We start from the raw sequence: 17,893 nt of genomic DNA on the forward strand, positions 1-17,893 counted from the left end.
AAAGAAAGTGAAGGACCTGTACATTGAAAACTTCAAGACATGGTTGAAAGAAATTGAAGACATAAAGAAATGGAAATGTATTCCATGTTCATAGGTTGGAAGAATTAACATTGTTAAAATGGTCATATTGCCTAAAGCAACATACAGATTTAATGTAATCCCCATCAAAATCCCAAGGCCTTTCTCCCAAAAGTAGAAGAAAAAACCCTCACATTTGAATGGAACCACAAAAGACCCCAAATAACCAAAGCAATTCTGAGAAAAAACAATAAAGCTGGAGTCATCACCCTCCCTGACTTCAAAGCATACTACAATGTTACAATAATTAGAACAGTATGCTACTGGCAGAATAAACAGACATACAGGTCAATGGAACAGAACTGAGAGTCCAGAAATAAACCCACATATATATGGGCAACTAATTTTTGACAATGAGCCAAAATCATACAATGTTGAAAGGATGGCTTCTTCAATAAATGTTGTTGGGAATACTGGAAAGCCACATACAAAAGAATGTAACTAAGCTGCTATATGACACCATACACAAAAATTAACTCAAAATGGATTAAAGACTTGATTATAAGACCTGGAACAATAAAATACATAGAAGAAAAGATAGGTACTAAATTTGTGGACGTTGGTCTCAGAGGGGTTTTTGTGAACTTGACCCCAACGGCAAGGGAAGTAAAAGCTAAAATAAACAAACGGGACTGTGAGGGGGGTGGTAGATGAGGGTAAAGGGGATCAAATACATGGCGATGGAAGGAGAACTGACTCTGGGTGGTGAACACACATGTGCTATATAGATGATGTATTACAGAACTGTACAGTTGAAACCTATGTAACTTTAGTAACGATTGTCACCCCAATAAACTTTAATTAAAAAAAAGAATTAAAGGAAAAAAGAAAAGCTTATGCATAGCAAAAGAAACCATCAACAAAACAAACAGGCAACCAACTGCATGAGAGAAGATACCTGCAAACGATGCTTCTGATAAGGAGTTAATATGCAAAATACATAAAGAACTCACACAACTCAACAATAATAATAAAACAAACAATTCTATTAAAAGATGGGTAGAGACCCTGAATAGTCACTTTCCCAAGTAAGACAAACAGACGGCCAACAGACATGGAAAAGATGCTCAATATCACTAGTTATTAGGGAAATGGAAATCAAAACCACAATGAGATACCACCTCACAACTGCTCAATAGCTGTTATCAGTAAGATAAGACATAACAAGTGGATGTGGAGAAAAGGGAACCCTTGTGCACTGCTGGTGGGAATGTAAATTCGTGCAGCCATTATGGAAAACAGTATAGAGGTTTATCAAAAAAATTAAGAATAGAGCTATCATATGACCTACAGTGTTTCCCCGAAAATAAGACCTAGCCGAACCATCAGCTCTAATGTGTCTTTTGGAGCAAAAATTAATATAAGACACAGTCTTACAAGACCCAGTATTATATTATTTTATATTATATACCCAGTATTATACTATATTACATTATATTATGTTATATTATATTAAAGACCTGGTCTTATATTCAAATAAGACAAAGTCTTATATTAATTTTTGCTCCAAAAGATACATTAGAGCTGATGGTCTGGCTAGGTCTTAGTTTCGGAGAAACACGGTAGCAATTCCTCTTCTGGATATATACTTGGAAAATTTAAAAATACTTATTCATAAAGACAGATGAGGTACCCATATGTTCACTGCAGCATAATACACAGTAGCCAAGACATGGGAACAACCCAAGTGTCCTTCGATGGATGACTGGATAAAGAAGATGTGGACATATATATGGTATAATACTATAAAGCCATAAGAAAAGATAAAATACTGCCATCTGTGACAACGTGGATGGATCTTGAGAGTGGCATGCTAAGTGAAATAATTTTGATGGAAAAGCAGAAGAACCACATGATTTCTTTTCACTCACATGTGGAATATAAAAGAAAAAGCAACAAAAGAACAAACTAAACAAATTCATAGATACAGACAATAGAATGGTGGTTAACAGAGGGGAAAGGGAGCAGGGGGAGGACGAATTGGTTAAAGGGGGTCAAATATATGGTGAGAGAAGCAGACTAGACTTAGGGTGGTGAGCACACAGTGGAATATATATTGTATTATAAAGTTGTGCACCTGAAACAATGGTATTACCCACTGCTACCCAATGAGTTTAATAAAAGTAAAAATTAAATTAAAAAAATTTAGAAGTAAAATGAAAAACAAAAAACATTCCAATCCTTTTCCTCTCTATCTCCTAACCTCATAGTCAAACTTCTCAAGGGTCAGCTCAATCTCTTGCCTCCATCGTTACACCTGTCATTCATACACAAACCACCACACCCTAGTTTGAGTACCCAGAACTCCACTAAAACAGATGATCATGACTTAACATGTCACTAAATTCAAAGAATGTTTCTATTCCTCAAGTTATTTGACCATTAAAGATGCAAATACGATAATGCCACATCTCTGATTTTGATGGCTTCGCATTGCTTCAAGGATGAACACCAAGCTACCAAGATCTTAATATGTCCTGAAACATGGCTTACAAGATTCTGCACAGTGTGGCACTCGCTTTTCTCTCTTACTCTCATCTTAGTTACTGAAGTTCAGAAACACCTGCATTCTTTTAGTTTTTTGAGTAAAAATGTTCTTTGTTCCATATGCTATTCCTTCTTCTTGACGACTCGCCACTCGTCCTCCCTCTTTCCCCATTTAACTAATATTCATTTTTCAAGAACCATCTTAAATATCACTTCCTAAAGAAAGCCTTTCTGGAACTGTCAGGATAGGTCCTGTTATTAGAGAAAACTGAACTTCTCCTTCCCAGCACTTGTCCCAATGTAATGAAATAATTAATACTGTAATCAGTTGATTATTTCCCACACTAAAAGGAAAGGTCCATGAAGGTAGAAAACATGTTTGTCTTACTCTTAAAACAAACATGTTTGTCTTAACAGTTTGTCTTACTGTTACATCCCTAGTAGGAAGTATGACGTCTTGCGTATACTTGCGTATAATTGGAAGTCAAATCGTGGACAAATCAACAAGTAATGAAAAGGCACTGGCCACAAGGACATAAAAAGTATAATTATCATCTGGAAGTACATACCTGATTGTTAAGCCTCCAGGAAATTCCTCATCAAATAATACTTCAAATAGTACATCAGCTTCTCTATTAGCTGTTAAGAGACAGAGAGATTTAAAAAAATCATATAATGAAAAATCATCATGAGTTTTTGGAATGTAAGAAGCATTACAACTATCAAAAAATGGTATGGGGGAACACAGACAGTAAATGAAAAGTAAATAAGCTCACAGAATATCTTACTGGTATTAATTTAAAGTAAAATAACATTGAAATCGGATGCTCTGGGGGATTAATTACACTTTTCGTATATGTTTGAAATTATTCATAATAAGAGAGTTAATAAGAGATAACTTTAGAGTTTGCAGTTTAGAAGGTCTTCCAATAAGACAGAAGACAATGAAGATTTGAAAGCATGGCAGCAATGAGGGAACCAGATTGGAAAGACGGATATACTATTAGACAGAAGTTGCAGGAGCCAATGACCTGTGCAGATAAACAGGTGGAGATACCAAGGATGACTACAAGATTCTGGCTGAGATGATGGTAGATTACGGATGGTAGTAACTGATGTAAAATTCAGGAGAAACTCTGTGGTGCAAGATTTAGGAGCAGAGAAGTTTGTCAGAGAGCATGATGTGATATACCTGGAAAGATTAAATTTACCCGTAACACCAAGTGTAGTAATTAGCTATAACGTTTTGCTGTAATTAGCTACAACAAAGTGAAGTAATTAGCTATAACGTTTTGAATTCTAAGCCCAAATTGATAATACAGTTTATCACATAACCTCAGAATTGACTTCTCTCTTTCTCTCCCCACTTCCCACGCTGCCACCTTTGCATTATACTAGTTCTGTTTCTCTAGAGAACCCTGACGAATAGAATTTCTGGTACTATGCTAGCTCCTGGTATGGGTGGGGGATGATTCCCCCTCCCCAGTCCCTCATTGCCCAGCTGAAACCAAGCCTGTGGAAATCACCCATTCTCCACTGTCCAGCTGTACCTTTCAACCTGACACTTTTACCTAAATCTAAACCCAAAAAAGTGAGGCTCAAAGGAGAGACAGGAGAGTCTCCTCTGACGGATTGATAAGGCTCACCTCCTCAGTTCCCATTTCCTGCCTGAGGGAGGGCCCACTTCCTAAGAAGATCATGGACATCTGTTCACCCTTTAGTGGAGATCACTGTGCACGTGAGGACTTAGCTGGGTGCGGTACTGACAAATATTCCCTTTTCTAGTCCATGGCCATGGCAGACAAAGCTAATCAACGACAGAGCTCTTTTTCACTCAGGGTAGGTGTAGCTTTAAAACCCTTATGACAAAATGCCAAGTGGTCACTATTACGATAGGAGCTGTCAGAAGAAAGGAAACTTCTGTTATCAGAGTCCTAAGGCCTTACAGGACAACGTAACCAGTACAATGCAATACACTCAATATCTGAACAGATGATGTGGGGGTCGAGCTATAGCAGCAGGCGGGATGCTTCATACACCCATTGGACCCTTACCACACCTGCTCCAGACCCTCCTTTCTCCGTTTCCAGAAGCCAGAAATATATCCAAAAAATTAAAAATAAAAATTAGAGAAGACAATTCTCTTAGAGTCAAGTAAGCAGGGAAGACCCCAAGAGGATGTGCAGATGGAAAATGAGGAGAACCATTGCTCAAAGTTAGGTAAGAATCAGGTAAGAGTTCAAACCCAGCTCTGCACTTACTTCTGTAAAGGTGGATGAGTTACTTAGCCCTTCAGGTGAGGAAATAACAACTGCTTCTCAGGGGGTAGTGTGGGTTAAATGCAGAACAAAAAGGTGCCCAGCTCACTGCTGGCACTCAATAAGCAGTTCTCTTAGGCTCAGGGCCTCACGCCGTCATCCTTCCCGGACAGTGAGAACAAGACTGAGCTAGGACGAGGGGGCGGGGGGTGGGGGGGAGTGCTGCCAGCAACCAGAGCCCTGGGCACCCATTTGTTACCAGGCTGACTTTCTTTGGAATCTATGCTGCAAAGCTGCCCACTCTAGGCTTCCCTTTGAGGCACATTCAGATCCTCAGTGCTTCTTCCCTTTTCTCTCCACTCTCATTTTTCTTTTTTGTAAAAAACATGACATAAAATATACTATCTTAACCATTTTTACGTGTATAGTACAGTAATGTTAACTATGCACATTGTTGTGCAACAGGTTGATAGGTCTGTTTTGTGTACGTAATCTAGCTGTATTCATAAAATTCAAATTTATATGCACATTTAATTCAAATCTTTTGACTGTAAATAAGCTCATACTTCATGTTTACTTCTCCACAGAAATCAAGAGAGTACAATGACAATTAAGATAAAGCTCTGAGCAAGATTAGATGAAAGTCTATCTAGGAGAAGTATGAAACTTTTCTCTTGGTTTCATGAAAACACATGTCTACCCGCCAGTCTTATGTAATTTTAATGTGCTATATATATATAAGCTACCAAATTCTCAGCAGCCCTTACTCAACTTCCTGTTCTTTCAGTCACTTCCTAGATGATTAAACAAGACAGAAAAGGAGAATTTTCTCTGAAAACTGAAACTTCCCCCCCGAAAAATTAAGTAAAACATGAGGATTTAGGTTTTGTACTGATTTATAGTCATTCTCTGTTAAATGTGACAAAGAAATTTGTGTTTTTCTTTACAATATAAAAGCAGTTGAAGACACGTCAAGTACTGAGATATTACCCCCTTTAATTCCTATGATGGTGCCCCGAAGGCCAACTGGAACCGAAAAGTTCTCTCTCACATTTACAACACGGTCAAAGAGACGAAATTCTGCATCCCGATCAGGAATGACTCCATGTTGCTGTTCTAAAGGCTGAAGAGAAAAAAGCTTTAATTATAATCGTGAACTCTAATTTTTAAAAATTTTTAAATAATAAATTGAAAACATTTTGTCTTTTCTATATTTCTGAAGTAAAAACAACTTTGAATTCTTTAACAGGAAACTTACTCTGTACAGTAAATGGGGCTTCACCGTCACTCGCACCTTCTTATTATTCTTTCTTTGCTGAGGATAGAAAAAAAATTAAATATTTTAAAAAATTAAATTATAAAATTATAATTCAGTACTTGGACTTGTCTAATTTTCAAAAAGGCAAATGAAATGAGCAATTTTAAAAATATCTGAAATTCTTCAGATGTAGTAAGGAGGAATAATAAATTCTTAAAGTACTTTAAAGTAAAAAGTTTAAAGTATAAGACATAGAAAAATGCAAAATTATAAGTATACAGACTGATGAATTTTTACAGTATGAGCCTCACCACACCTAGTTCAAGAGAGACAGAACACTACTAAGCACAACATAAAAACCCCCTGTATTCCCTCCCAGTTATTACCCTTCCCAAAAGTAACCTTACTTCTAACACAAAAGATTAGATTTATCTGTTTTAAACTTTATGTAAATGCTATCCGATTCAAATGCTCTTTTCCCTCTACAAAGAATTGTATACAATGGTCAAGAAAGACTTACATTTTTTAAAAAAAGGTATAAAGTATGACAACACTGGGTTTTGTGCCTACTTATAAATACTAAGGTGGCATTCATTTAATAGTCCTTGCTTTTGTAAGCTATTGTGAAACTGGCTTTGATGTTTGAAGTTTCTGATAATCTAAAAAATGCCAAAAGAAGAGCTTTGTCCTATCTTTGCTATTTGTTAGTTCTGTGAACTCACACTTAACTTGAGCATCAACTTCCTTCTATCTTAAGATGGAAGTATTATTACCTGTTCTATCTAATGAAAATGAGAGAAATTTTACCCATTACAATCCATAACTACCATTGATATAAAATTTTCTAAAAAACTGAATTCTTAATGAGAAAAGTGGAAACAGTTTATTTATATAGCAGCCACCTATTTTTAGAACATAGCTTACGGAAATAAGTACCAAAGGACATAAAACATCCCTAACCTAAAGCGACCACTACCACAGCGTTCACGTATTTATGCACTGTAAAATGTTCAAGCCTCTAAACAGAGTCTATTTTACTTTATTATAGAAACATTTCATTTATTCTTTCAACAATATTTACTGAATTCTATTTTTCTGTTGGGGATAAAACAGTGACCTGTTCTTTTATTCTAGTTGAGGGAAACATAATAGAAACAAAATAAGAAAAATATATAGCACGTGTGAAGGTAAAAAGCATAGTGAAAAATAAAGCAGGTAAGGGAGACCAACAATGTGGGGAGACACTGCAATTGTAAATAGGGTGAAAACTGAAGGCCTTTCTGACAAGGTGTTTATGTTTCCAGACTACAAGAACTAACAGAGTACAATTGGTCCCTACTGACAACAGCAGAAAGCAGAAAGAATAAAGAAATTTAAACTATATTAAAAAACAGACCCAAAACTTCTGGTCAAGATGGCAGAGTAGGTAAATGCTGTGCTCACCTCCTCCCTCGACCACAACAAAATTACAGCTAAATTATGGAACAGCCATCCTGGAGAACCATATGAAGGCTAACTGAACAGAACTCCTATAACTAAGGATATAAAGAAGATGCCACATTGAGACTGGTAGAAGAGCTGGAGATATGAAATGCACTGGGCCCACACCCACGTTTGGCAGTTAAAAACTAGGAGGGACACTTTGGCTAGAAGTCCCCTGGAGGAGTGAGGGGTCCCAGCCCCATACTGTGACTGCCAGCCCAGAATACCAGTGCTGGGAAGGGGAGACCCCACAACATCTGGCTGTGAAAATCAGTGGGGATTCTGTAATGGTGAGATGAAGGGCTGCTGGAATCCTAGGCACTCCTCTTAAAGGGCCTGAACAAGGACTTACTCACTGGCAGACTCACTCGTTCTGAGCTCTACCTGTGAGGCAGCAGCTCAAAAAGTGCCAGGGAGATATGAGGAGGAACTAAATTATCTGGTTCAGGGTGAGGGCTGGAGGGGCAGCTCTCTCTGGGAACAAACTGCTGGCAGGCACCACTGTTCTTTTGCAGAGCCCTTCTCCCACCCAGCCTGCAAATGCAGGTTGATACCAAATCTGAGTCTCCATCAAACTCACCCCACCCTGGTGATTCCCTGAGAGCCTTCCTTCGCTACCCAACCTGAACACCAGTCCTAATGTCTTTCAGGGGCTGTTTGTCATAAGCTGCTGGCTTCAGTCCACACTGCAGACTTTCTTAAAGTCTCTCAAAGGTCCATAAACCCCAAACAAGCAAAAGCTAGCCACAGCATGCCCATACCTCTTGCTCAGCAGCTCCTGGCACTAGCAGCAGTTGGCCTCAGTTCACAATGTAGCCTTTCCCAGGTGCCTCCAATTCCAGCATAGGCAGCTACCAACCACAGATTACTCTTTAGCTCCTATCAGGCAGCCCAGGGCTGCACACGCAGGGGCCTGCACTGGGGCCCCTCCCAAGAGGTCCCAGACCCAGCACACCTGGTGACTGGCTCCAGACCACAAGAGAGCACCGCCCAATTAGCTCCACAACTGACACAGCCAAAGGGTGGACTCAGCAGGCACCAGAGCTGGGCTACAGTGAATTCTACTCTGTGGAATAAGTCCCCACACTACAGCTTGTCTGCTGCAGTCACAGTTAGTGTTCACAAGCAATTGGCTTGAAGGTCAACCACACTCACTGATATGCCAACAGATATCAAGGCTCAACTACAGCAGGAAGGCACACACAACACACACAAGGGACACACTTGGAGCACCTGGTTCAGGTGACTAGGGAGACTGTGTCACTGGACCCCATAGGACACCTACAAATTAAGGCCACACTTCCCAGACTGAAAGATGTAGCAGATCTACCTCATACATAGAAACACACACAGTGAGGCAGCCAAAATGAGGAAACAAAAAAAAATATCCCAAATGAAAGAACAGGACAAAACTCCAGAAAAAGAATTAAATGAAATGAAGACAAGTAATCTACGAGATAGAGAGTTCAAAATACTGGTTACAAAAATGTTCAATGAACTTAAAGGAAGAATAGATGAAATCAATGAGAACTTACACAAAGAGAAAGAAACCACACAAAAAAAGAATCAGTCAGAAATAAAAAATATCTGAAATCAAGAACAGCAGACTAGACAAAGCACAGAATCCAATCAGCAATTTGGAAGACATGGTATCAGAAAACAGCCAAACAGAACAGAAAAAAAAAAAAAAAAGAAAAAGAAAAAAAAAGAGGCTAGTTTAAAAGTTTAACAGACTGCTGAGACAACTTCAAGCCAAACAACATTCACATCGTAGGGGTACGAAAAGGAGAAAACAGAGAGCAAAGGATTTAAAACTTATTTGAAGAAATCATGACTGAAAACTTCCTTCAACTGGAGTAGGAAATAGACATACAAGTCCAGATAGTGCAAAGAGTCCCAAAAAAGATGAACCCAAAGAGTCTCACACCAAAACACATCATATTAAAATGCCAAAGGTTAAAGACAAAGAGAGAATCTTAAAAGCAGCAAGACAAAAGCAGTTATGTACAAGGGAGCACTCATAAGACTGTCACCTGATTTCTCAACAAAAACCTTCGCAAGCCAGAAGGGATTGGCAAGAAATATTCAAAATGATGGAAAGCAAGGACTTAAACACTGTCGACGTCATAGAAATGGTGGCGTGAAGTGAACCCCAAAATCTCCCCTGGAATTTACAACAAATTGAACAACTATAACTCCACAAAGGAATCCCTGCACAGCAGACAGGCAAGATTAAGAGACGTGCAACTGTAGTCATCTAAAGGTGGGCAAATTGGGCGAGAGGGGAAGGAGGAAAGCGGGAAGTGCAGAGACGCGGGCAGCACGGGTGCAGGAGCAGACCTGGACCTACCTCAGCCAAGGAAGAGAAAAGAATTCGGACTGCTAGCTCTCCCCTTGTGGCCCACGATCCTGCCTGAGGGATCAGCATATTATACAGCTGAATCCAAAGCTCACGACAGAGACTTTGGAGCAAAGACTGAGAGAAGAAGGGTGAAATGGCAGTTTAAGCCCTCACTGCCAAGCAGCGGATAGAAGAATTAGGAACTGAGCCTAGCCGACCCCCTTCTACCCTCCCAAAGCTCGCCGCAACCCCATCTTCCTAGTGCTAGAAGCGGAACAGTAGCAGTGTCAGAATATTTGCAATTCTGAGAACTGTGGCTCGCAGCTATGGACTCACAGCCCAACTAGTTTTGGAGAAGAAGAGGGAGCCCTGGGTGCAACACTGGCTGTGCTGGTGGTCGCCGCCATAGCTCACAGCCTTCACTTACAACCCACCCTGCCCCCACCTATCTGGGAAGATCCCTGCAGGGGTAAACAAAGCTGCTAAAACACTCAGGTCGTGAATCTGGTGCAGGAAGAGCTTCGCAACATCAGAAGCGCTCCACATCTCCCCACGGAGGCAGTGCCCTATGACCCAGGCGAACTGTTCACAGAGGAGAAGCCTGCCTTCTAGAAAATCTGCCCATTTTGTGCGAAGCTGGAATAGTGCAGAGAAAATACAACATTACAATGTGAGAGCGAATTAAACACTGCAGTTGAAAAGAATATGAAGCATTCTACCAATACCTACTGGAAAGCAAAGGAAAGACCTCTTTCTACCAACCTGTTGCAGAACCCACTCCTGGAGATCCTAGGAAGAGAAATAATAATTTACTAATTGCTATGAATAACCAAAGTAACAAGGCAGCTCAGAAAGAAAATGAAAAGTCTCCAGAAAATGAACTTAAAGACATGGAAAAATGAGAGTTAAATGACAGAGAATTCAAGACTGCAGTTCTGAAAAAACTCAATGAGATGCAAGAAAACACACATAGGCAATTTAATGAACTCAGAAACACAATCAAAGAACAAAACGAGTATTTCACCAAAGAGACTGAAACTTTAAAAAAGAACCAAATAGAATTTCTGGAGATTAAAAACTCAATAAAAGAAATAAAGAATGAAATAGCCAACTTAGATAACAAAGCTGACCAGATGGAAGAACTAATCAGTGACATTGAAGATAGAAATCTGGAAATGACACAGATAGAAGAAGAGAGAGACTTGAGAGTTAAAAGAAATGAAAGAACTTTCTGACTCCATCAGAAAGACCAATATAAGAATAGCATAACAGAAGGAAAAGAAAGAGAGAAGGGAACAGTGAGTATATTCAAACAAATAGTCGACAAGAACTTCCCAAACTTGTGGAAAGAACCGGATCCTTGAATCCAAGAAACAAATAGAACACCTAATTACCTCAACCCCAACAGGCCTTCTCCAAGGCACATTGTATTAAAGCTGTCAAAAATCAACGACAAAGAAAGAATCCTCGAGGCAACCAGGGAAAAGAAGATGGTAATCTACAAAAGGAAAACCCATTAGGCTATTGTCAAATTTTTCAGCGGAAACTCCACAAGCCAGGAGGAGTGGACTCAATTATTAAAACTACTGAAAGAGAGAAATTATGAGCCAAGAATAATATATCCAGCAAAGATATCCTTTAGATATGAAGGAGGAATAAAGACCTTTCCAGACATACAGAACCTGAAGGAATTTTCTAACACACGACCTGCACTACAAGAAATAGTGAAGGAGGCTATTCGACCTGAAACAAAAAAGCAAAAGAATACAAAACGAAGAGTAGTATTACGAACAGACAGATAAAAGCAGGAAATGACAACCCCTACACCAAATAAGACACTATACACTTAAACATAACATACAGGGTAAAGAAGAAAAAAAAAACACTTAAAGAAAAAGAGAAAAAAGACAGAATGCTACAGCAGCGCAGGAATCAACTCACAGCATAAGTAGGGATAATTTGTGACAACAAAAACATAAAAGGGGGGAGAGTAAAAGTCTGAACCAGCATAAGGAAGTGGAGAAAGGAAGCATGCTGAAGAAAATGGAACACTCTAAATGTGAAACTTTCTTTTACATAAACTTAATGGTAACCACACAAAAAAATATAGATCTGAAATATGTACCACAATAAAAGAAGAAACAGAGGGAAAAATGATAGAATACCACCCCATTGAAATAAAAGACAGGAACAAAAAGGCAAAGAAACAATGGAGACACACTCTTACCAGAAAACTAAAGATAGAATCAGAGGAAATCCTCATATATCAAAGATCACCCTAAATGTAAATGGACTGCACACTAATAAAAAGGGACAGAGTAGCAGATTGGATCAAAAAAAATAAACCCAACCATATGCTGTCTCCAAGAGACACATCTCAGCTACAAGGCCAAGCATAGACTCAAAGTGAAAGGGTGGAAATTGACACTCCAAACAAATGGTATACAGATAAGAGCAGATGTATCCATACTGATATCAGATGAAACAGACTTCAGAATAAAAAAGGTAACAAGAGACAAAGATGGACATTTCATAATGATAAAGGGGACTATACAACAAGAAGACATAACAGTCATCAATATTTATGCCCCCAATCAGGAGAAACGAAATATACCAAACAACTACTAACAGAACTAAACGGAGAAACTGACCAAAGCACAATTATAGTAGGGGACCAAAATACATCATTGACAGTTATGGATAGATCATCCAAGAAGAAAATAAATAATGAAATAGCAGCCCTAAATGACACATTAGATGATATGGACATAATTGACATTTATAGAGCACTTCATCCTAAAATATCAGACTATACATGTTTTTCTAGTGTACATGAAACAGTCTCAAAGACAGACCATATATAGGGACATAACACTATCCTCAGCAAATTTAAAAAGCTCAAAATCATATCAAGGATATTCTCTGATCACAAGGCTTTGAAACTGGATATCAATGGCAAAAAAAAAAAAAAGCACGAAAATCGCCAAAAAAAAAAGGAGATTAAATAACATATTTTTAAAGAACAGGATCAAAGAAGAAATAAGAGGAGAGATGAAAAGATACATAGAAACAAATGAGAATGAAAATACATTCTACCAAAATTTTGGGGATGCAGTGAAAGCAGTTTTAAGAGGGAAATTTATATCATTACAGGCCTATCTCAAGAAACAAGAAAAATCCCAGATAAATAACATCACGTTACACCTTAAAGAACTAGAAAAAGAAGAACAAATAAAACCCAAAGTCAGCAGAAGAAAGGAAATAATAAAAATCAGAGCAGAACTAAATGAAATAGAGAACAAAAAAACAAAAGAAAAGAATTAATGCGACGAAGAGCTGGTCTTTGAAAAGATTAATAAAACTGACAAACCCTTGGCTAGACTCACTAAGATAAAAAGAGAAAAGACACAAATAAACAAAATCAGAAATGAAAGGGGGGAAGTTTTCATGGATGCCAAGAAATACAAAGGATCATCCAAGAATACTATGAAGGACTATAAGCCACCAAATTCAATAACCTGGAAGAAATGGACATGTTCTTAAGAGTCATATAGCCTTCCTAGGCAGAATCACAAAGAACTGGAAAATCTAAATAGATTGATCACCAGTAAGGAAATTGAATCAGTCATCTGAAACCTTCCCAAAAGCAAAAGTCCGGGACCAGATGGCTTCACTAATGAATTCTCCCAAACCTTCAAATAGGATCTAATACCTGTCCCAATCAACCTCTTCCAAAAAAACTAAATAAGACACAATACTCCCTAACTCATTTTATGAGGCCGATGTTACCCTGACACCAAAATCTGGTAAGGATAACACACAAAAAGAAAATTACAGACGAGTATCTCGGATGAATACAAATGCAAAAATCCTAAACAAAATTCTAGCAAATTGAAAGCAACAATGCATTAAAAAGATTATACATCACGACCAAGTGGGGTTCACCCCAGTGGCACAAGGATGGTTCAACATTCGCAAATCGATCAAAATAAAGGACAAAAATCATATGATTATATCAATTGATGAAGAAAAAGTATTTGACAAGATACAATATCCATTTATGATTAATACACTTAATAAAATAGGTGTAGAAGGAAAATACCTTAACATAATACAGGTCATATATGACAAACCCTCAGCTAATACCATAATTAACGGTGAAAAACTGAAGCCCTTTGCTCTACACTCAGGAACATGACAGGGCTGTCCCCTATCACCTCTGCTTTTCAACATAGTGTTGGAAGTCCTCGCCAGAGCAATTAGGCAAGAGAAAGAAATAAAAGGCATCCAAATTGGGAATGAAGAAGTTAAACTGTCACTTTTTGCAGATGACATGATGCTATATATAGAAAACCCTAAAGATTCCACCAAAAAGCTACTAGAAACAATAAACAAATGCAGTAAAGTTGCTGGCTACAAAATCAACGCACAAAAGTCCACTGCATTCCTATATACTAACAATGAACTCTCAGAAAAAGAAAAAAACAAAACAAAAACAATTCCTTTTGCAATTGTAGCAAAAATAATAAAATACCTAGGAATAAACTTAACTGAAGATGTGAAAGACCTACATACTGAAAACTATAACACATTTTTGAAAAAAATTGAAGAAGATACAAAGAAGTGGAAAGACATTCCATGTTCATGGATTGGAAGAATCAACATAGTTAAAATGGCCGTATTACTCAAAACAAATATACAGCTTTAATGCAATTCCATCAAAATCCCAATAGCATTTTTAAAAAAAATAGAACAAAAAAAATCATCAGATTTGTACGGAACCACAAAAGACCCCCAAATAACCAAAGCAAATCCTTAGAAAAAAGAACAATGCTGGAGGTACCACACTCCCTGACTTCAGCTTGTACTACAGAGCAACAATAATTGAAACAGTATGGTATTGGCAGAAAAACTGATAGACCAATGGAATAGAATTGAGAAACCAGAACTAAACCCACATAAACATAGACAGATAAGTTTTGACAAAGACGCAAAAATCATACAATGGGAAAGGACAGCCTCTTCAATAAATGATGCTGGCAGAACTGGAAAGCCCCGTGCAAGAATCTGTCACTGTGCAGCAAAAAGAATACTTAGGAATAAACTTAACCAAGGATGTGAAGGACCTATATGCTGACAACTGTAGGACATTTTTGAAAGAAATTGAAGATGACACAAAGAAATGGAAAGACATTCCGTGCTCATGGATTGGAAGAATCAACATAGTTAAAATGGTCATATTACCCAAAGCAATATACAGATATAATGCAAGCCCCATCAAAATCCCAATGGCATTTTTTAAAGAAATAGGAAAAAAAATCATCAGATTTGTTTGAAACCACAAAAAACCCCGAATAGCCAAAGCAATCTTAAGAAAAAAGAACAATACTGGAGGTATCACACTCCCTGACTTTAGCTTGTACTACAGGGCTATAATCAAAACAGCATGGTATTGGCAGAAAAACAGACACATAGAACAACGGGATAGAACTGAGAACCCAGAAATAAAACCACATACATATAGACAGATAATTTTTGACAAAGAAGCTAAAAACATACAATGGAGAAAAGACAGCCTCTTCAATAAATGGTGCTGGGAGAATTGGAAAGCCACATGCAAAAGAATGAAACTGGACTGCTATCTGTCACCATGTACCAAAATTAATTCAAAATGGATCAAAGAGTTGCGCATAAGACCTGACACAATAAACTGCATAGAAGAAAACATAGGTACTAAAGTTATGGACCTTGGGTTCAAAGAGCATTTTATGAATTTGACTCCAAAGGCAATGGAAGTAAAAGCTACAATAAACAAATGGGACTATATGAAACTTAAAAGCTTCTGCATAGCAAAAGAAACCATCAACAAAATAAAGAGGCAACCAACTGAATGGGAGAAGATTTTTGCAAACAGCGCCTCCGATAAGGGGCTAATACCCAAAATATACAAGGAACTCATGAAACTCAACAACAAAAAAACAAACAACCCAATTGAAAAATGAACAGAGGACCTGAAGAGACATTTCTCCAAAGAGGACATACAAATGGCAAATAGACATATGAAAAAATGCTCAACATCACTAATAATCAGAGAAATGCAAATAAAAACCACAACGAGATATCACCTCACCCCAGTCAGAATGGCTATCATCAACAAGACAAATAGTAACAAGTGCTGGAGAGGCTGTGGAGAAAAAGGAACCCTCATACACTGTTGGTGGGAATGCAGACTGGTGCAGCCGTTATGGAAGGCAGCGTGGAGGTTCCTCAAAAAATTACGAATAGAATTACCATATGACCCAGCAATCCCTCTCCTGGGTATCTACCCAAAAAATCTGAAAACATCTACAGATAAAGACACGTGTGTTCCAATGTTCATTGCAGCTTTGTTTACGGTGGCCAAGACATGGAAACAACCAAAATGTCCTTCGATAGATGAATGGATAAAGAAGTTGTATATATACACAATGGAATATTGTTCGGTGGTCAGAAAAGATGATATAGGAACATTTGTGACAACATGGATGGATCTTGAGAGTATAATGCTAAGCGAAATAAGTCAGACAGAAAAGGCAGAGAACCATATGATTTCACTGATATAGTGGTATATAAAACAAAAACAACAAAAGAACAAGACAAACAAATGAGAAACAAGAACTCATAGACACAGATAATAGTTTAGTGGTTACCAGAGGGTAAGGGGGTGGGGGGTGGGAGATGAGGGTAAGGGGGATCAAATATATGGTGATGGAAGGAGAACTGACTCCGGGTGGTTAACACATAATGGGATTTATAGATGATGTAATACAGAATTGTACACCTGAAATCTATGTAATTTTACTAACAATTGTCACCCCAATAAATTAAAAAAAAAAAAAAAGATCTGTCACTGTGTACCAAAATTAGCTCAAATTGGATCAAAGACCTAAACAGAAGACCTGAAACAATAAACTGCATAGAAGAAAATATAGGTACTAAAGTTATGGACCTTGGGTTCAAAGAGCATTTTATGAATTTACCTCAAAGGCAAGGAAAGTGAAAGCTAAAATAAATGAATGGGACTATATCAAACTAAAAAGCTTCTGCTCAGCAAAAGAAACCATTAACAAAATAAAGAGGCAATCAATCGAATGGGAAAAGATTTTTGTAAACAATGTCTCCAATAAGGGGCTAATATCCAAAATATATAAGGAACTCATACAACTCAACAACAAAAAAAACAGACAGTCCAATTAAAAAATGGGCAGAGGACCTGAAGTGACATTTCTCCAAAGAGGACATACAAATGGCAAATAGACATATGAAAAAATGCTCAACATCACTAATCAGCAGAGAAATGCAAATAAAAACCACAATGAGATATCACCTCACCCCAGTTAGAATGGCTATCACCAACAAGACAAGTAATAACAAGTATTGGAGAGGCTGTGGAGAAAAAGGAACCCTCATACACTGTTGGTGGGAATGCAGACTGGTTCAGCCGCTATGGAAGGCAGAGTGGAGGTTCCTCAAAAAATTCAGAACAGAATTATCCAGCAGTAATTATACCCAGCATATGACCCAGCAATCCCTCTCCAGGGTATTTACTACCAAAATCTGAAAACATTTATCCATAAAGACATATGTGCTCCAATGTTCATTGCAGCTTTATTTACAGTGGCCAAGACATGGAAACAAAGAAAGTGTCCTTTGATAGATGAATGGATAAAGAAGTTGTGGTATATATACACAATGGAATACTATTCAGCGGTAAGAAAAGATGAAATAATACCATTTGTGACAACACGGATGGATCTTGAGATTTTAATGCTAAGAGAAATAAGTCAGACAGAAAAAGGAAAGTATCATATGATTTCACTGAAATGTGGTATATAAAACTGAAAACAAAAGAACAAGACAAGCAAATGAAGAAACAAAGACTCAGGTACAGATAATAGTTTAGTGGTTACTAGAGAGTAAGGGTGGAAAGGGGTGGTAGATGAGGGTAAA

At 37.9% G+C, this 17,893-nt stretch overlaps 1 protein-coding gene across 1 annotated transcript in view; it reads right to left on the reverse strand.

Annotated features, from left to right (window-relative positions):
* XRN1 (5'-3' exoribonuclease 1) overlaps window positions 1-17,893 on the reverse strand; it is a 155,215-nt gene that overhangs the window by 59,148 nt on the left and 78,174 nt on the right. The window contains exons 28-30 of the mRNA XM_033092286.1: window positions 6,082-6,138; window positions 5,814-5,946; window positions 3,135-3,204 (exon numbers count right to left, since the gene is read on the reverse strand). Coding sequence (XP_032948177.1) covers window positions 3,135-3,204; window positions 5,814-5,946; window positions 6,082-6,138 — 260 coding nt within the window. The remainder of the gene's footprint in view (window positions 1-3,134; window positions 3,205-5,813; window positions 5,947-6,081; window positions 6,139-17,893) is intronic.

This window comes from Rhinolophus ferrumequinum, chromosome 2, assembly GCF_004115265.2.
Source record: "Rhinolophus ferrumequinum isolate MPI-CBG mRhiFer1 chromosome 2, mRhiFer1_v1.p, whole genome shotgun sequence".
NCBI lineage: Eukaryota > Metazoa > Chordata > Mammalia > Chiroptera > Rhinolophidae > Rhinolophus > Rhinolophus ferrumequinum.